A 20,958-nucleotide genomic window follows, 5' to 3' on the forward strand; every position below is an offset into this window, starting at 1 on the left:
ATTCCTTCGACCTCCATAGCTTGGTTTTTGCTCTGACATGCACTGTCAACCGTGGGACCTTTTTATATAGACAGGTGTGTGTCTTTCCAAATCATGTCCAATCAATTGAATTTACCACAGGTGGACTTCAAGTTGTAGAAGCATCTCAAGGATGATCAATGGAAACAGGATGGACCTGAGCTCAATTTCGAGTCTCATAGCAAAGGGTCTGAATACTAATGTAATTAAGGTATTTCTGTTTTATTTGTGCGACAATATCTAAACCTGTTTTTGCTTGTGTAGATTGCTGAGGATTTGCATTTATTTAATACGTTTTAAAATAATGCTGTAACAAAATGTGGATAAAGTCAAGGGGTCTGAATACTTCCCGGAAGCACTGTACTGTATCTGGACCCAAGCAGAGCCACATCTTGTATGAGGGAAAAGTTCATGCTTTCAGGAAGGAGACTGAAACTGTTTTCCTATTAAGAGACCTACAGGTACATTACATTTTCAAAGAAAAAGTAATAACTTTGGTTCATAACTTGCCATGAAGAATATTTTTAAGTTAATTTAAAAAGCCTTTTTTTTTTTTGTCTTGGATATTAGTAACGCTATCTGCAGAAATATGTAATGTGTTTAAAATATGTGCAACCGAATGTGATAATTGTTGCTATAAAAGCATGGATAAATAAAATTGTTGCTAAAATCTGAGGACATGGCTGTCCTTGTCTATGAAGGTTGGAATGCGCATAGCATGGGTGATCTTCACCATCAGTTTAACACACATCGTCAGCCCATAGGGAACATGCATACGTCTGGAAAATGTACGAATACAAAGTAGTGAAAGGGTACGTTTTGCATATTTAGAAAAGGACTGGAGCTGTGGACAGAACTGTCGACGTTCTAGAACCCTGAGGGATTAGACATCACGCCTGCTCCAACCAGAGGGAGGATTTGGAAGCAACAGGGGAGTGGTCCCAAAAGTAACCCTGTTACCATGGTGATCAGGCGAGTAGGCGCTGCGCGGCGAGCTCGTCTCCTTCGTCTCGGTTCTCGTTGATCTCCACGAGCGTGCGCACAAAACGGGTCCACTCATCTGCTTTGGGCACACAGATTTGCTGTGGAAACGAGAGAATATACACATACGTGGGTTACACACAGGTATGACATGTACAGTATATCAAGAGCTGTAGTATTAAGGGATGAATCTCTTGCCTCTCCTACGTCGTAGACCAGCACCTGCCCGTCTGAGTCTCCTGTAGCGATTTCTCTCCCTGAGTGAGCCCACCGCACACGGTTCAGTGCAGGAGACCCATCCACAACCACACTGGCACTGGGCACCTAAGACACACACAATGTTGCATTGTTCATATGCATATCTGTTGTTTTGCACCGTGCGTAGAAGTGTGTGTGTGTACCTCTGTGTCGTTGTTGAGGTTCCACAGGTCCAGCCGTCCTGATCCATCCACACAGGCGAAGAGGGCGGGGTGAATGGGAGACCACATGACATCATACACATAGTCACAGCTGTCCTCAAACAAATACAGAGGACGGGTACTCTACAGAGAGACAATTGGGAGAAAGGGTAAGTGTGTGTGTTGCCGCAAAGCACAGTAACCGGTGCCAGTAACAACGCCCGGGACAAAGAACAAACCAATTCCTGCCCCCACTGCCACAGATCACGGCTCAACCTGCCCAGCCACCTCCGGGCCCATGGCCAGCCAGACCCACACAACAACCGGGACCCGCGACACCTGGAGGGAGATCGTACTCCACTACGAGGGCTCCCAGAAGAAGACGTATGTGTGTGTTACCTTGGTGGTCCACAGCTTAACGGTCCAGTCGAAGGAAGCAGAGATGAAGAGATGGGAGAAATCCACAGGACCCCCGGCACTGTGACAGCTCAGTCCAGTGACTGGACCGTGGTGTCCCTCAAACACATCACTGATGCCTGCCCTACTGTAGCCCACACAAACATAATGTTAGAACACACACAGACATATACAGTGCCTTGCGAAAGTATTCGGCCCCCTTGAACTTTGCGACCTTTTGCCACATTTCAGGCTTCAAACATAAAGATATACAACAATTTTGTATAGTGGGACACAATCATGAAGTGGAACGACATTTATTGGATATTTCAAACTTTTTTTAACAAATCAAAAACTGAAAAATTGGACGTGCAAAATTATTCAGCCCCTTTACTTTCAGTGCAGCAAACTCTCTCTCCAGAAGTTCAGTGAGGATCTCTGAATGATCCAATGTTGACCTAAATGACTAATGATGATAAATACAATCCACCTGTGTGTAATCAAGTCTCCGTATAAATGCACCCGCACTGTGATAGTCTCAGACGTCCGTTAAAAGCGCAGAGCGCATCATGAAGAACAAGGAACACACCAGGCAGGTCCGAGATACTATTGTGAAGAAGTTTAAAGCCGGTTTTGGATACAAAAAGATTTCCCAAGCTTTAAACATCCCAAGGAGCACTGTGCAAGCGATAATATTGAAATGGAAGGAGTATCAGACCACTGCAAATCTACCAAGACCTGACCGTCCCTCTAAACTTTCAGCTCATACAAGGAGAAGACTGATCAGAGATGCAGCCAAGAGGCCCATGATCACTCTGGATGAACTGCAGAGATCTACAGCTGAGGTGGGAGACTCTGTCCATAGGACAACAATCAGTCGTATATTGCACAAATCTGGCCTTTATGGAAGAGTGGCAAGAAAGCCATTTCTTAAAGATATCCATAAAAAGTGTAGTTTAAAGTTTGCCACAAGCCACCTGGGAGACACCAAACATGTGGAAGAAGGTGCTCTGGTCAGATGAAACCAAAATTGAACTTTTTGGCAACAATGCAAAACGTTACGTTTGGCGTAAAAGCAACACAGCTCATCACCCTGAACACACCATCCCCACTGTCAAACATGGTGGTGGCAGCATCATGGTTTGGGCCTGCTTTTCTTCAGCAGGGACAGGGAAGATGGTTAAAATTGGTGGGAAGATGGATGGAGCCAAATACAGGACCATTCTGGAAGAGAACCTGATGGAATCTGCAAAAGACCTGAGACTGGGACTGAGATTTGTCTTCCAACAAGACAATGATCCAAAACATAAAGCAAAATCTACAATGGAATGGTTCAAAAATAAACATATCCAGGTGTTAGAATGGCCAAGTCAAAGTCCAGACCTGAATCCAATCGAGAATCTGTGGAAAGAACTGAAAACTGCTGTTCACAAATGCTCTCCATCCAACCTCACTGAGCTCGAGCTGTTTTGCAAGGAGGAATGGGGAAAAAAATTCAGTCTCTTGATGTGCAAAACTGATAGACATACCCCAAGCGACTTACAGCTGTAATCGCAGCAAAAGGTGGCGCTACAAAGTATTAACTTAAGGGGGCTGAATAATTTTTCAGTTTTTGATTTGTTAAAGTTTGAAATATCCAATAAATGTCATTCCACTTCATGATTGTGTCCCAATTGTTGTTGATTCTTCACAAAAAAAATACAGTTTTATATCTTTATGTTTGAAGCCTGAAATGTGGCAGAAGGTCGCAAAGTTCAAGGGGGCCGAATACTTTCGCAAGGCACTGTATATTGGTGTTGGCCACAAAGTGAAGTCCACAAAGCAAAGTTCTGAACACACACACCTCCCGTGGCGGCAGGCGGTGTAGACTGATCCATCTTCACTCCCAACCACAAAGTTGTTGACATCGCCCAGAGGGAATGCCATGGAGGTCACTGATACTGCCTTAGACTGCTTAAACACCAGCTCCAGACTGTCCTGTATCTCACACACACACAGCAATAAGACTGCCAAAACACTAACTTTGCAATGTCCTAGAACACAAACGCACACTGCAGTCGTACCTGTGGTTGAGACAGCATGTCTAGGTTCCAAGAGCACATCTTTCCGTCAGTAGAGATGCTGATGAGGTTGTGAGCGTTTTGGGTCCCGACCACGTTCACACAGTACACCGGGTGCTGAATATCACAGGACACCGTTAGAAATGGGTGATGTTTCCATGTAGCTAACATGACACAGTCCAGTCTATATTTAGCTGATAGTAGCTTGTACCCGTAAAATAATATCTAAACATTTTCACAATTTGAAAGTTATTGAGCACTCAATGTTGATTATGTTGCCAAAAGTATATGAACATCTCCTTCCAAAATCATGGGCATTAGTATGGAGTTGATCCACCCTTTACTGCTGTAACAGCCTCCACTCTTCTGGGAAGGCTTTTCACTAGATGTTTGAACATCACTGCGGGGACTTGCTTCCTTCCATTCAGCCACAAGAGCATTAGTGAGGTTGGGCACTGATGTTTGGCGATTAGGCTCGCAGTCGGCGTTCCAGTTCATCCCAAAGGTGTTCAATGGGGTTGAGGTCAGGGCTCTGTGCAGACCAGTTAAGTTCTTCCACACCAATATCTGGCCACTTTAGTTGTGATTACAAACCTTATCAAAACATATAGGCCTATGGGCTAGGCTACATGACGTGTGTGACTATGATTAAACAAAAGGCATTGTTTCTTGCCTTAAACTGGACATCATTCACAAGTGATAGGCTAATATTGTCACCCATAAGACTATTCTTGCTTTAATCTTGTCTTTGCATGTACTAAATAATATGTGTGTGAAATTCGCTTTGATTTAGAATGGACCATTATATTGTCTCAACAGGGGCAGGGGGAAAAAGACATGTAATCTCTACACTTAAATGGGGAATGGAGGAAGCTTTTCCTGTGGTTAATTGTCATGCCAGGTAGGCTATACTCCTGTTGTAAAGATAAGCAATGTGCTAAATATTAGGAAAGTTGAGAGAAATAATAGGCCTTTCCTATAAATAACTGATAGAATCCTCTTCTTTTTAATAGAGGCCATCACTCTTTTTTTAGCACACATTTCTATAGGCAACATGAGCTCATGGGTTCTCATGAAATGTTTGATTTGATTTTTGAATACATTTGCATTGATGTCAGAGTGATTAGAGGGACAATAGAGGGCTGAGAACCAGGCAGTTAGCACGTTTGGTAGGCTACTGATGACCATCAGAGCTTGGAGGAGACTAAATTGTCATGTGTAATTTGACTGCCTTCATGATTCGTTACCGCTGGTGTAGCAGTAATACGGTCACCACGACAGCCCTCGTTGCAACTGAGGACAGATGATTTTTACACGCTATGTCCTTTAGCACTGACTGGTCCCGTTCTGTGAGCTTGTGTGGCTTACTACTTTGCAGCTGAGCCGTTGCTCCTAGACGTTTCCACTTCACAATAACAGCACTTACGGTTGACCGGGGCAACTCTAGCAGGGCCGAAATTTGACGAACTGACTTGTTTGCAAGGTGGCATCCTATGAAGGTGCCATGTTGAAAGTCACTGAGTTCTTCAGTAAGGTTATTCTACTGCCAATGTTTGTCTATGGAGATTGCACGGCGGTGTATTTGATTTTATACACCTGTCAGCAACGTTCCTTTGTAGTGTATATGAGTTACCGTGTGAGCGGATGCAGACAGGGGAGTTCTCTGTACAGATGTTCTTTTGTTGCTCCTGTTGTCCCATAGGACGATCTGGCCTGAGTAAGTCCCACCCACAATCAGGTTAGGATGGAACCTGGCGAACGCCGCTGACATCACCGCAGACTGGGGAAGAGACACAGAGAAGAGAATTATATTCACAGAGAGGTGGTGTGTGTGTGTGTGTGTGTGTGTGTGTGTGTGTGTGTGTGTGTGTGTGTACCTGGCAGTGGAAGGTGTATTCAGGTGTGGTCTTCTTATACTTCATATTCCAGACCAGAGCCACTCCGTCCGGCTCATGAGGAGCATCTTCATTGTTGTTGTAGGAGGCCACCAGCAGCTCAGGGTACTGAAACAAACAGCAGACAGCAGTCAATAGGGGTAAAACAGAAGTGTATCAGGAATCAAATACACAGATTTGCATGACTCTAACAGAGTCCAACACAAGAGATGATGTAACTCTTTTTAAAAGATAGGTCCGAATCCTCACACACACACTCCTACCTGAGGAGACCAGTCCAGACAGGTGACCACTCTGTTCTTGGACCAGCGCTCGTCAGAGAACACCCTACTCAGAGACATCTTAGCCCCCGCCTGCATCTCACTGGAAAGGAAGAAAGAAATATTGAGAGAGAGAGAGAGAAATAAGAACACACACCCGAACACACAACCATAGAGAGTGTGTGTCTCACCCCTCCTTGTCCTCCAGGTCTCGGCCACTGTAGTCGAAGCAGACGTCCACTCGCTCAGAGAGAACCCGCTCTACAATCCTGCTCCCTCGATCGAAGAAGGCCATGAACTCCTCAGTGTTGAGCAGGTGCATCTTCTCCTCTTCAGTCAGCTCCTTGGGAGGGACTACACACACACACACACACACACACACACACACACACACACACACACACACATCAGAAGTGGTGTAGGCCAGGGATAGTCAACTTACAGAGGCAGGAGGGTAAAGTCAAGCTCACCTTCTTCCTGCTTCTCCTCCTCATCAGCTTTCTCCTCCTGGGAGTCCTCTGCTGGCTTGGGATCGACCATCTCCTCCTCTTCTTCCTCCTCCTCCTCCTCTGCTACACAAGCACGCACACACACCCACAACATCATGCTCACAACAACACAACGTACATTAAAACATTCAAAGTGTGTAGAATTGCCCGCTAACCCATTAAAACACAAAGTTTACCTGGTTTAGCCTGGGTGTGTGTTTGTGTATCGGCGGGGGTCTGTGTCTCCTTGGAGTAGGACACCATCTCTTTTGGAGGGAAATCCACCTGGGTCACCTTTGCTATGCCAAGCCTAAAACCTCGCCTGGACAGGAGACACACACATAGTCAGAGAGACACATACAAACTTAAAAACACAGCCACACCATTATACAAACACTCACACTCCACATCCAAACACACCATTACAAACACTCGACATGTGCTAGCAGACAGCAATGTGTATGATGCTAACAAGGGGCATTCAGGCCCACCAAAGAAATGACCAAGAGGAACAGAAGAGAGGAGCAAAACCACAGCCCAAGAAGGGGAATGTGTCTTATAGAGTAAGAAAGAGGTGAACCCCAGTAGTTCAGAGTCAGAGTACAGCTGCAGAGTAGAGGGGTCAGGATCCCAGGGTAATGTCCTGATACAGCCACAACACACCACCAGGGGGCAGCAGAGAGAGAGCAGGAAGAGAGAGTGAGTAACACAGAGAAAGAGAGAAAGCTGGCAGGTTAATAATATACACTGAGCATACAAGTACTTAATCACAAATACACAAACACACATACAAACCTAGAGTTTCCATCTCCAGAGTCCTGGCTTCCAGACTCGCTGCCCACTGACTTGGCTGAGGGAGACATAAGGGTAGTGACTAGATAGTGAAACAGAGGCTGGGCTGTGTGGGGGTGTGTATGTGTGGGGGGGTCAAAGAATGAGGGAGTGAATAATTGAGTGAATGAGTGTGTGAATGAGAGAGTCAGTTGGTTAGTAGTAAATGACGGGAGAGAAGAAAAGAGAAGAAAAAGTAGTGGAGGGGACAAGTGGCACGCTGAGGCTTCATGCAAAAATGCTTGTTAAAAAACAGAAGAGTGTGTATGTGTGTGTGTGTGTGTACGTGTGTGTGTCTTTACTGTTGGGTATATCAGGGGTGATCCCCATGCTCTGCAGCAGAGCCTCAGCCTCTCTCCTCTTCTTCTCCAGGTCAGAAGAGTCATCTGCTGCACCCCCTTCCCGCTTCGAGTCAGACCCCTACAGGGGGAGAGAGTGGAAGGGGGGAAGAGGGAGAATGGGGAGAAAAGGAGAGGCAGCGTGAGAGGGATCCGTTGAATTGGAGAGACAGGGTAAAAGATCACGTAATAAATACAATATAACCATTTATAAATACTGCATAGGCTATTACATGACACTAATAATAATAATAATATACTATTTATTTTACTTGTATTTATTCAGAGGAGCCCAATTGAGACCAGGGTCTCATTCTCAATAGTGCCCTGAGAACAAACAATTCACAAATTAACGTGATGATACAATAAAACAGCAACAACTAAAAAGAGAGACAAGATACAGAAGATACAGTACGTTTCACAACACAAAAATGATTACAATCAACCAACAAAAACGTGCAAACGTCAGTGGATTCATTCCTCATCACATTTACATTTAAGTCATTTAGCAGACGCTCTTATCATCAGCGTTCTAAAGTGCCCTCATTGTCACCAGGGATTCAAGACGTAACGTGGATTCATTCCTCATCAGCGTTCTTAAGTTTCCCTCATTGTCACCAGGGATTCAAGACGTAACGTGGATTCATTCCTCATCAGCGTTCTAAAGTGCCCTCATTGTCACCAGGGATTCAAGACGTAACGTGGATTCATTCCTCATCAGCGTTCTAAAGTGCCCTCATTGTCACCAGGGATTCAAGACGTAACGTGGATTCATCCTCATCAGCGTTCTAAAGTGCCCTCATTGTCACCAGGGACGTTCATCCCTCATCAGCGTAAAGTGCCCTCATTGTCACCAGGGATTCAAGACGTAACGTTCATCCTCATCAGCGTTCTAAAGTGCCCTCATTGTCACCAGGGATTCAAGATTCATCCTCATCAGCGTTCTAAAGTGCCCTCATTGTCACCAGGATTCATTCCTCATCAGCGTTCTAAAGTGCCCTCATTGTCACCAGGGATTCAAGACGTAACGTGGATTCATTCCTCATCAGCGTTCTAAAGTGCCCTCATTGTCACCAGGGATTCAAGACGTAACGTGGATTCATCCTCATCAGCGTTCTAAAGTGCCCATTGTCATTCAAGACGTCATTCATTCCCTCATCAGGGATTGTCACCATTTCAAGACGTAACGTGGATTCATTCCTCATCAGCGTTCTAAAGTGCCCTCATTGTCACCAGGGATTCAAGACGTAACGTGGATTCATCCCTCATCAGCGTTCTAAAGTGCCCTCATTGTCACCAGGGATTCAAGACGTAACGTGGATTCATCCCTCATCAGCGTTCTAAAGTGCCCTCATTGTCACCAGGGATTCAAGACGTAACGTGGATTCATTCCTCATCAGCGTTCTAAAGTGCCCTCATTGTCACCAGGGATTCAAGACGTAACGTGGATTCATCCCTCATCAGCGTTCTAAAGTGCCCTCATTGTCACCAGGGATTCAAGACGTAACGTGGATTCATTCCTCATCAGCGTTCTAAAGTGCCCTCATTGTCACCAGGGATTCAAGACGTAAAGTGCGTGGATTCATTCCTCATCAGCGTTCTAAAGTGCCCTCATTGTCACCAGGGATTCAAGACGTAACGTGGATTCATTCCTCATCAGCGTTCTAAAGTGCCCTCATTGTCACCAGGGATTCAAGACGTTCTAACGTGGATTCATCCCTCATCAGCGTTCTAAAGTGCCCTCATTGTCACCAGGGATTCAAGACGTGGCATCCCTCATCAGTTCTAAAGTGCCCTCATTGTCACCAGGGATTCAAGATTCATTCCTCATCAGCGTTCTAAAGTGCCCTCATTGTCACCAGGGATTCAAGACGTAACGTGGATTCATCCCTCATCAGCGTTCTAAAGTGCCCTCATTGTCACCAGGGATTCAAGACGTAACGTGGATTCATTCCTCATCAGCGTTCTAAAGTGCCCTCATTGTCACCAGGGATTCAAGACGTAACGTGGATTCATTCCTCATCAGCGTTCTAAAGTGCCCTCATTGTCACCAGGGATTCAAGACGTAACGTGGATTCATCCCTCATCAGCGTTCTAAAGTGCCCTCATTGTCACCAGGGATTCAAGACGTAACGTGGATTCATTCCTCATCAGCGTTCTAAAGTGCCCTCATTGTCACCAGGGATTCAAGACGTAACGTGGATTCATTCCTCACCAGCGTTCTAAAGTGCCCTCATTGTCACCAGGGATTCAAGACGTAACGTGGATTGTAAAATGATTCCAAACATAGGGGGGGTGTTAAAACTAAATGCTGATTTACATAGGTTGGTAGAGACACGAGGGACTTCAAGTGTTAACTAAACCCTGTAAGCGGGCTTGGGCTTGTTTTTATACATTACCAGAGAAGTGAGATATGTTCAAAGCTTGTGCAGCAGAGCTTTATGTAAACGAAAAGGGGGAAATTAAGTGATCTACGGGAATTTCGAGAGGTCCAGCTGACCTTCTGATCAAGGACTATTATGATTATTAAACCTGTCAACTGTGATTTTAAATTGATGCGCGCTACACTGCACCCAAGGGTTTTAGAGTAGAGGCTGCTGCATTCGGATGAATGGTGTCGACATAATCAAGAACTGGCCGGGAAGGTTGCCTGTACAACCTGCTTCCTGCTGTTTAAGGAGAGGCATGATCTAAACTCTAAAGAAATGTCCCTTTTTCAGGACCCTGTCTTTCAAAGATAATTTGTAAAAATCCAAATGACTTCACAGATCTTCATTGTAAACACTTTTTCCCATGCTTGTTCAATAAACCTTAAACAATTAATGAACATGCACCTGTGGAACGGTCGTTAAGACACTAACAGCTTACAGACGGTAGGCAATTAAGGTCACAGTTATGAAAACTTAGGACACTAAAGAGGCCTTTCTAATGACTCTGAAAAACACCAAAAGAAAGATGCCCAGAGTCCCTGCTCATCTGCGTAAACGTGCCTTAGGCATGCTGCAAGGAGGCATGAGGACTGCAGATGTGGCCAGGGCAATAAATTGCAATGTCTGTACTGTGAGACGCCTAAAGACAGCGCTACAGGGAGACAGGACGGATCATCCTCGCAGTGGTAGACCCAGAGGAACAACACCTGCACAGGATCGGTACATCCAAACCTCACACCTGTGGGACAGGTACAGGATGGCAACAACAACTACCCGAGTTACACCAGGAACGCACAATCCCTTCATCAGTACTCAGACTGTCCGCAATAGGCTGAGAGAGGCTGGACTGGGGGCTTGTAGGCCTGTCCTCATCAGACATCACTGGCAACAACGTCGCCTATGGGCACAAACCCACCGTCATTGGACCAGACAGGACTGGCAAAAAGTGCTTGTCACTGACGAGTCATGGTTTTGTCTCACCAGGGGTGATGGTCGGATTTGCGTTTATTGTCGAAGGATTGAGCGTTATACCGAGGCCTGTACTCTGGAGCGAGATCGATTTGGAGGTGGAGGGTCCGTCATGGTCTGGAGCAGTGTGCCACAGCATCATTGGACTGAGCTTGTTGTCATTGCAGGCAATCTCAACACTGTGCATAACAGGGAAAACATCCTCCTCCCTCATGTGGTACCCTTCCTGCAGGCTCATCCTGACATGATCCTCCAGCATGACAATGCCACCAGCCATACTGCTTGTTCTGTGAGTGATTTCCTGCAAGACAGGAATGTCAGTGTTCTGCCATGGCCAGCGAAGAGCCCGGATCTCAATCCCATTGAGCACGTCTGGGACCTGTTGGATCGGAGGGTGAGGGCTAGGGCCATTCCCTCCAGAAATGTCTGGGAACTTGCAGGTGCCTTGGTGGAAGAGTGGGGTAACATCTCACAGCAAGAACTGGCAAATCTGGTGCAGTCCACGAGGAGGAGATGCACTGCAGTACTTAATGCAGCTGGTGGCCACACCGGATACTGACTGTTACTTTTGATTTTGACCCAGTCTTTGTTCAGGGACACATTATTCCATTTCTGTTAGTCACATGTCTGTGGAACTTGTTCAGTTGATGTCTCAGTTGTTAAATGTTAATATAAATATTTACACATGTTAGGTTTGCTGAAAATAAACGCAGTTGACAGTGAGAGGACGTTTATTTTTTTGATGAGTTTATTTCTATAAAATAAGTCTACTTTAAATCTCAGCTTCTTAACTACCCACTAGGTACAAACGTCAATTCAACGTCGATTTCACGTTGGTTCAAAGTCATTTCATTGAAATGACATTGATTCAACCAATGTGTGCGCCCAGTGGGTAGCTAGCTCATCCATATGTTTTTTTAACATATCATTTGTGGAAATCCAAATACCCAGATATTTATCGGCGGAAACCTGCTCGACGAGAGAACCATCCAATGCATGAATGTGTAAACCATCGGAAATATTCCTATGAGAATTAGAAAACAACACACATTTAGTTTTTGCACCAATAACTAACCATTTGAAATCAACAAGGGCTTTCTGCAAGGCAACTAAATCGGACTGAATCTCTAGCATAGCCTGGTCAGCAGTAGGAGCAATAGAATACATACATTTAATCTGCATACAGATGAATGTTACAGGGATGTGAGCCCCCACAACTCCTCCGCATCAAGCCAGCCATCAGCATGTTCTACTTCTCTTCTCTCTACTTACATCCTTCTTCTTGTTCTTCTCCTCCTCCTTTCTCTTCTTTTCCTCTCTGATTTGAGCCAGACGTTGTTTCTTCCTCTCCAGCTCTGCTTTCAGCTCACTCTTATCCTGTTTATCCGCCATGCTACAAGAGAGAGGGAACAAGAGAAGTCAATATGAGTTTTTGAAGATCTAACTGCTAGCGTGTGTGTGTGTGATGGTAGCTGCTGGTGGTATCACACTGTAATCATGTGAACACAGTGGGATAACTGTTCATGACAATGTGTCCTTTATCTGAGTGTGACATGGAAAATAATATGCTACGCCTATGTTTAGCTGGGTTGTTATGTTGAACAAACGATTTCGGTCAGATCTTATCATGGGCACAGCGCGGGATAGAAATAACCCATACATTTCATATTGATTTAATGGAGGCCTACTTTTTGTCTGTTGATTCATGCAGCAGAGGGAATCATGAAATTACAACATTAATCAACGGTTTGTTATTAACAGTTCACTGAACACCAAATTAATTAGGTGGTTTATTGGAAACGGGTTGAGTGGGACGTTGAATGATTGGTCACATCACATCTCAGTGTGACCATCTGATTCTGCGAGAGCAGGAGCTTGGTCTCTGGCAAACAGTCGTCATCTGAGTCCTGATCGATGCCAAGCTAGCCAGCAACAAAGCACACTGACTGCATTCAAAGATGCCGCTATGTTGTACAATAGTAATCTATTTATCCACAAGGCAATGATCTCCTTGTCATTGTTGCAAGGGAAGGGCGTTAGCTAAATAGCTAACGTTATAGCTAACTGCCGATAAATCTGAAAGTGACACTGACAGCTAACCGTAACTGGATGCAAGGACTGACCATCCATGATATCAACACTATTGTTTTAACCATGTTATGTTATACAGTGTTTGTTTGCATTTACAAACATTGGAGAAAAACAAGTTGACATTTTGGGTTCTTGTGGAGTTGAATTAAGTTCATTAGGCATTTATAAGTTATATTCTTCAAGAATCAATGGATATATATATCTTAGCACAGCTGAAAACTGTTGTCCTAATTGAAGAAGCAATACAACTGGCCTTCTTTAGACTAGTTGAGTATCTGGAGCATCAGCATTTGATTACAGGCTCAAAATGTCCAGAAACAAAGTACTTTCTTCTGAAACTTAAATTCTCACATGGAATATATATATTGTAATGACCTGACTAGATCATAAAGGAACAAGGGGAACCACTACTTCAAGGTCTCAGAGCAAGTGACGTCACCGATTGAAACGCCACTAGCGCGCACCACCGCTAACTAGCTAGCAATTTCACATCGGCTACATTGACACAGGCTACTGTTTGGCCGTATAGCCCACAAGCCAATCGTGACTTCTCTTGGGAAGCCCATAGGTAAGAGAGAGAACAAAGGCTAAACCTGGTCTTAACTTCCAATGCTCCACCCCCCCTGCCCAACCCCCCTCCACGCCTCTCCGCCAACCGCCAGGATGCGCGGCATCAGAACATTCCAGGCATTCCCATGATTGGCAGAAAGCAGGTTGATTGGCATGTCCGACCCCGCGAACACTGGGTACTGGTAAGTACAACACAACCACCTACTAGCCTAACACATAACACACTGTCTGTCTGTGCGGGTCGCTACTATATATATGTATAATTTGCAAAAATGAATGCAACTACCGATTTCCCCTTTAAATCTATCAAAAGTGTGCGAGTTTGAGCATGTGTCCATTAGGCCAATGGATTTTTTTTTTTATCACCATGAATTAGATTGTGCAATAAAATACTCATTTTTAGGCTGGGATCCGCACTATGCAGCTGTTGCAAGATCGCATTTTTCACTGGCTGTCCACTGGATTCAAAAACAACAATTGATAGGCAGTTTAAACTTCTTGAATTCATCCATTATTGGTTTCAAATACACATTTAGATTTGTGAACAGCCATCCACAACAACCACAATCTGTAAGGCGCAAATGGCTAAATGAGAGGGCAGCAGTGTGATTCACATCAATGCGCTATGTAGATATCAATGATAAGTGATATCCTTATTGCGGTGGACAAGACCACCGCTGTCATCCTTACCTCCAAGCGTCCATTCATATTGGATAATTTTAAGATGCCAACATCAGTCGCTCCATTGGAAGATATAGCTTGGACAGTAGCCTATAAAAGCCTATTCCTGCACTTTTCCCGCGATCCATCAAACACATTAGTTGTGTCATTATAGTGGTCTCTGAGTTATGGTCAGACTCGCTCACGTTGAACAAATTTAAAACGGTGCCTTTTTTCAATGCTGATTTGAATGTCATTGAGAAAACAGAGGAGTGTAAAATATTTTTTTCCTTTCTGAATTTAAAATGTATCCTCAAAGTAATAATGTAATTTTTCAAAAGTATCTGTAATCTGTTTACAATATATTTGCTGGTAATGTAACAGATTACAATTACAGTTGTTTGTATCCCATTACTCCCCAACCCTACTAGCAAGCTAGCTAAATGCGAACAAACAGTCAGTATGTTTAAGGTGACCATCAAACATGATCAACTCGCGTTTTAAACTAATAAAACATGAAAGTAGCTAGTATTGCATAAACTTTATAGAAACAATACTTTAAATTAACTCCTAATCGCGTGGTTACAGTAGATCGCTAGCTAACAGTACAAGTAGTAGGTAGGTGGAACTGACAGCTCCCCAGGCCCAAACAATGATGATGAATGGATGATGTCAACATACTGTAACGACCCTGGGTCGTTACTAATAAGTAAGGAATACTTTCCACACAGAAGCTAATCTAAGGTCAGTTTTGTGTTTATCCCATCCTGGTTAAATTTGCAATTCGGGTGGATAATCTGATTCTAGATCTGTGAACAACTTCCACACATATTAGTGCTACCCTAGGATCATAACCAAAGCCACCTTAACACTAACCGTAACCATTCTTAAGGGACGTCCCAAAGACCCATTATAGCAAGAACCATTTAGCTACAAGGATGGGAAAATTGCATTTGAATAGCCTCATGTACCGCTAGATGGAGCCAATGGTTAATATAAAATAGCAGATTAACCCTGGCTTTTTCTCATCAAGGAGTTAAGAGAGTCATTCCCTGTAAACCCTGGCTCTCATCAACATTAAACGTCTGGGATAAACATTATATTCCAAGGTAGATCAGGTTACAGACATCTGTACTTTGGGGTCATCATGCTCTCTTTCTGATGTTACATGTCTTTGAGTTTGTGTACATTTGTCATAACACGTGATTGATATGTAAAATAAGGAATTATAGTGGATACACATTGGACTTCAACTGTTGTTCAGTTCATTGCTTTGTACTTCTGCTAGAATGGCTGAACTGTTATATCAAGAGAACTGTTGAGCAACTATATGAGCTATTTGTTTACAGTTAAGGGTAGTGGGTTTGGGGTAAGAGTTAAAGGTTGAAATTATGTTGGTTTGAAAGCGTTGTACTTTGATCTTCCGCTCAAGCGTGGCCAGATACTGATGACCCCACGTTCCCGATTCACTTGCTCACTGCAGCTGCTTTTCAAAATGGCTGCCACCTCTCTCTATGCCTTTCTTATAGACTGGCGGACATTTGATGCTCTTGGAATGCCCTGGCTCTGGTTCTCATCACATGGCAGCAAGCAGAAGTCTAGGATCTCTCTCTCTTTCTCTCTTTTCTCTCTCTCTCTCTCTCTCTCTCTCTCTCTCTCTCTCTCTCTCTCTCAACATTAGTGAACTAAATTTCTATAGGGAATGACTGTCATGTTTATACAGCATAAACTGTAATGTTCTTCCGGGCTCTTCGTGTGTGGATGGGAAGGGAAAGAGTGTGTGCGCTTCTGTTCAATATACTGTATTTATTCAATCTTCCTCTGTAACAAAGACTGTAAAGGGTTATCATTCTGTTACCATGGAAACTCATCTCATGATTTAAAAATCAGGTTACCATGACTGAGCAGGTGCATATCGGTTGTGTGTGTGTGTGTGTGTCTGTGTCTGTGCCTCACTCACTTTCTCCACCAAATATAACCCGTTTCATGATGTAACTTGCAGCTGAAACAAGTGGTAAAATACCCCCCCCCCAACATGCACACTCTCTCCCCCAAACTTAAAAAACAAGCTCTCATTCAGAGAAAAAAAAACATGAAATATTCACACGTTTCATTCAAGCCTGCAGATATGTATTCATAGATAGAAAACAGTGAGTTCAGTGATTGTGAATCTTATGCTTTTCCTCTACTCCCAGACCTACTGTAGGCTGTGTGTGTGTGTGTGATGATCCTTTCTCTATGATAACTTTGTGCTGTCAGAATCAGAAACGGACCGTCTGCAGCGGAACCCACTGTGAGTTTCTTATTGTTCAGTCAGTGCCATTGACCTGCCTTCACCTGGTCGGCTCCATTAGGGTGTAAAGGATTCAGTCATTCACCCAGTAAACAACATAAACAAGTCCAAAGATAATGTGTGTGTGCATGTGTCCCTTTGTGCGTGAATTCCACAGTGATGTCATAAAAGCTTCACCACAACATAACATACAGGCCTAGCTGCAGGCTGATGCATTGCACCAGATTTGGAACAAAGCATTTTCTCCATCGAGATCATGTCATTGTCTTCCTGCTACATTCATGTTCACCTCTTTCATTTTATAGGACGCCTTAGAACATGTTCCAATACAACAAAACTCGTGTTTTCAACTCACCATGTGTAGTAGCAGAATTCAAGCATCGACACACACACACACACACACACACACACACACACACACACACAGGCATTTTGCTACACCCCGCAATAACATCTGCTAAACACGTGTATGTGACCAATAAAATTTGATTTGACACACACACACACACACACACACACACACACACACACACACACACACACACACAAGCGATTGAATATTTATAAATTGTGTAATACACATGGTAAGAATCATGTAAGAAACAATACATTTCTAGCTATTCATTAAAATACTGCTTTATCTCTGACAGCCTGTGTAGCTAAACAAATGCTAACATCTGAAAATGCATTTATGCCTTAATACTTAATGTGTAGCCTATACTTAAAGGCATTCAAAACCTATTGTGGTCATATTGAATTTAGTTTTTAGCCTATACTATTTAATTATATATTCTGTATGTGGGAGGAGGAGATAAACTTGTGACTTTCGGCCATTTTTGGGGTGTCGTTTCATTGTTTCGCATCATCACATCCACAGCACGAGCTAGGTGTGCGCCAATCATAGATATAGGTTTAGAAGAACTTTTGTCCCACACAGTTTTGGGTGGTGCACTTTTGTTGGCTGATCAACTCATATCTGTATATTTATATAATATGACCAATATAAATTGTCATTTAAATACACATAATTCAACACAGGGCACGGAATATTCAAATAATGGCTATACATGAATTCTTCAAACGTTCTAACTGGAATTCTATATTCCACCATGGAGCATTTCTTTGAGCATATCAGTTCTACTAATTGTAATTCTATGCTGCTAACCTCGCGATAGCCACTTCAATGACTGGAGCGTTACCGTTCTCTTAGCAGCAGGATATTATGCTGGCACCACGATCACAGATCTCTTTGTTTTCAAAATAAGAGTTCCCCTACAAAGACATGCCAGACTTTGGGAATATAGATTTTTTAAAGCACTAGTGCAGTACAACTGTTTTTCAAAGCATTGCAACCACCTTTTAAAAAAGTATTTTATTACATTTTTAATATTGTATTATTTATACCATAATTTATTTAAAAAGTTTACACAAATACTGGTAGGTTGAAAGCTACGGTGTAGGCTATATATATATATATATATATATGATACAATATCGAAATGGGGGGGTAAAATACACAAAGAAATACACTTTTAATATATATATATAATTTATTTGTTTATTTAACACCCTTTTTCTCCCCAATTTCGAAGCACTGTTAGGCAAGTCATGTTTTGGAGGACGCAAGACTCGACCTTCGCCTCCCGAGCCCGTTGGGGAGTTGTAGCAATTTTTGCTGCAACTCCCCAACGGGCTCGGGAGGCGAAGGTCGAGTCATGCGCCCTCCAAAACATGACATGCCTAACAGCGCTTCTTAACACCTGTCCACTTAACCTGGTTGCCAGCCGCACCAATGTGTCGGAGTAAATACGGTTCAACTGACGACTGAGCTCAGCCTGCAAGCGCCCTGCCCGCTACAAGGAGTCGCTCGAGTTGCTAGAGCGTGATGAGCCAAGTAAAGCCCCCCGGCCAAACCCTCCCCTAACCCGGACGATGCTGGGACAATTGTGCGTCGCCCTATGGGACTCCCGATCACGGCTGGTTGTGATACAGACCGTAGCGCCACTCGGGACGCCAAGAAATAACATTTTAATAAAATACAAATATATTGTCATGACTGTCCTGTGAGAATCCAAATAGGTCAGATCAGGTTTGCAATTAATGACTTCAAACAGACCCCCTCTCACCCGCAGAGGGGGGAGGAAAGAACTGGTGGGGGTTAACAAGTCACACCCTGTTGTTTAATCAAGGACAAAACATTCAGCTCTCTCTCTTCAATGTTCACAAGAGGAATGTATTTAGTTTCCACAGACTTTTCCCGCTGAAACTCTAACACATTCTAATGCAACTACTGGAACAATATTTCTAACATAGAATGTGGGGAATGGTCAGAGGGGATCTAAAGAACACTAATGTTGTTTTGTTTATTATTTTGTGATGTCATTAAAAATGTTATAAAGGAAATACTCTAACTTGCAAAGTATACCAACAACATGTACAAAGTTTCCATCCTATGCATTAAGCATGAAACATGACAAATTATGAAAGTGGTTTTGTTAAGAGAGGGTTGATTTTAGGAGCCATAAGAGATAATTGTTTTACATAAACTTTGCACAGTGACATGTCCCGGCCCTGAGAAGTGGTGTAAAGTACTAAAGTAAAAATACTTTAAAGCACTACTTAAGTATCAGACCTCAGAATAAGACCCAGATGCAGACAGTTCGAAGTAACACAAGTATATTACAAAAACAGGGGGCAGGCAAATGACAGGTCAAGGGCAGGCAGAGGTCAGTAATCCAGAGCAGAGTCCGAAAGTTACAGAACGGCAGGCAGGCTCAGGGTCAGGGCAGGCAGAGGTCAGTAATCCAGGGCAGTGTCACAAGGTACAGAATGACTGGCAGGGTCAGGGCAGGCAGAATGGTAAAAACCGGGGAAACTAGAAAACAGGGACTAGAGAGAAAAACAGGAGTACGGTAAAAACGCTGGTAGGCTTGACGAGACAAGACGAACTGGCAACAGACAAACAGAGAACACAGGTATAAATGCACAGGGGTAATGGGGGAAATGGGCAACACCTGGAGCGGGGAGGAGACAAACACAAGACATGTGAAACAGCTCAGTAGGGTCTCTACAAACAAACCAAATATGTATAGTTTTGGAGGGGGATTGTGTCGTACATACCCAGAGGTACTTCTTTCTCCACCCCTTCCTTAGCCCCTGATGCAATACACTGTAATAGACTGTACATGGGATACATATTGTCTTGTAGAGATAACCTTTCTACCCATCTCAGCTAAAGTGAGGTGGGAAATAGGGATTCATATTTTCCCAAAAACCAACCAAGTTTCAATAGCGGGAATAATTAATATATTTATCCAGAGAGTCCCGGGAATAACCGCAAAAATCCGAAGTACCCATTTAAAGGTTTAAAACCAAGATATGGTCACTATTCCAGGGTTCTCCCAAAATAAGATTGTCGCTGCGACACATTGTAAAGATTTCACAGCAAGTCAAACGGACATTTAGTAATGATCAACTAACTTTGATTGCCAATGACATGGTTGTGAATTGTGAAACAGGCTGTTCTTAAATTCGAAGCGTGATCCTCAATTCATTCAGCGCATTTCACAGCAGTAGGCCTAGTCTAATCTCTCATGGACGGATTCACGCGTAAATGGTGAGGATCTGTCAAAAGGGTCATGTAGAATTATGTGATTACGAGCTAGAGTAGTTCCTGGTTTTGGGTTCTCTTCATTGATTATTTGTACGGATCAGGAATAGGCGAAGGTGGTGTTGTAGTTATTGTACTTCCTGGGAAACACTAAAGACGGACCATTCGTTCCACATTAACATTTTCATTAAATGCAATGTTTCACATTAGCACCCGCCAAACAATTGTCTCATGCAGGAATTCCCAAACTGGGGTACGCATCCCCCTGGCCGTTTGGGGTATGCCAAATAAAAAAGTGATTCACATTTTTTTAGAAAATAATAACTACAAAATAAATATATATATTTGTATTTATTTATTGCGGTGAATTAATTTCTTTCATACAAATCCTAACCTTCTGACCCATTCCACACATCTGCTGTTTGTCATGTAGACTAAGAGGGTGTATCTTTACTATAAAATATCTTTCTATTCTTTGTATGTCAGAGCTCTCAGCCCAACTCGACCAGCCACATTATTTCAGAGCACTCACTCTATTCACTTGTGTGTGTGGTGTGACCTGCTCCTTATTAATACGTTTTGAATAAAGTAATATCCTGATTGGTGATTGATCTTGTCTCTCCTCATTATTGATTAGAATCTCAACTACATTTTTGGTGACGAGGATGGGA

At 43.4% G+C, this 20,958-nt stretch overlaps 1 protein-coding gene across 2 annotated transcripts; it reads right to left on the bottom strand.

Moving 5' to 3' along the window:
* Positions 1-217: 217 nt before the first annotated feature.
* Positions 218-14,553, bottom strand: LOC118395033 (dynein, cytoplasmic 1, intermediate chain 2a-like). Of its 2 annotated transcripts, XM_052464232.1 has the most exons (17): positions 14,415-14,553; positions 12,336-12,456; positions 7,630-7,747; positions 7,292-7,346; positions 7,077-7,139; positions 6,694-6,818; positions 6,479-6,580; positions 6,200-6,362; positions 6,012-6,111; positions 5,731-5,856; positions 5,487-5,633; positions 3,857-3,970; positions 3,637-3,770; positions 1,797-1,941; positions 1,401-1,541; positions 1,198-1,323; positions 218-1,100 (listed from the first exon to the last, which is right to left on the bottom strand). In XM_052464232.1, the coding sequence occupies exons 1-17, from the start codon at positions 14,426-14,428 to the stop codon at positions 987-989; spliced, it is 1,908 nt and encodes a 635-aa protein (XP_052320192.1). In that variant the 5' UTR covers positions 14,429-14,553; the 3' UTR covers positions 218-986. The 2 variants fall into 2 exon arrangements, with proteins under 2 accessions (XP_052320192.1, XP_035644696.2); XM_035788803.2 differs by lacking the exon at positions 7,077-7,139.
* Between the last annotated feature and the right edge of the window lie 6,405 nt (positions 14,554-20,958).

Source organism: Oncorhynchus keta, chromosome 15 (assembly GCF_023373465.1).
Source record: "Oncorhynchus keta strain PuntledgeMale-10-30-2019 chromosome 15, Oket_V2, whole genome shotgun sequence".
NCBI classification, from domain to species: Eukaryota; Metazoa; Chordata; class Actinopteri; order Salmoniformes; family Salmonidae; genus Oncorhynchus; species Oncorhynchus keta.

Excerpts from the sequence above, each read along its gene's own strand:
- LOC118395033 (XM_052464232.1), bottom strand. Across the intron at positions 6,581-6,693 it reads ACACACCCAGGCTAAACCAG|CAGAGGAGGAGGAGGAGGAA; the intron begins GTAAACTTTGTG and ends GTGCTTGTGTAG. Across the intron at positions 1,324-1,400 it reads ACCTCAACAACGACACAGAG|GTGCCCAGTGCCAGTGTGGT; the intron begins GTACACACACAC and ends TGTGTGTCTTAG.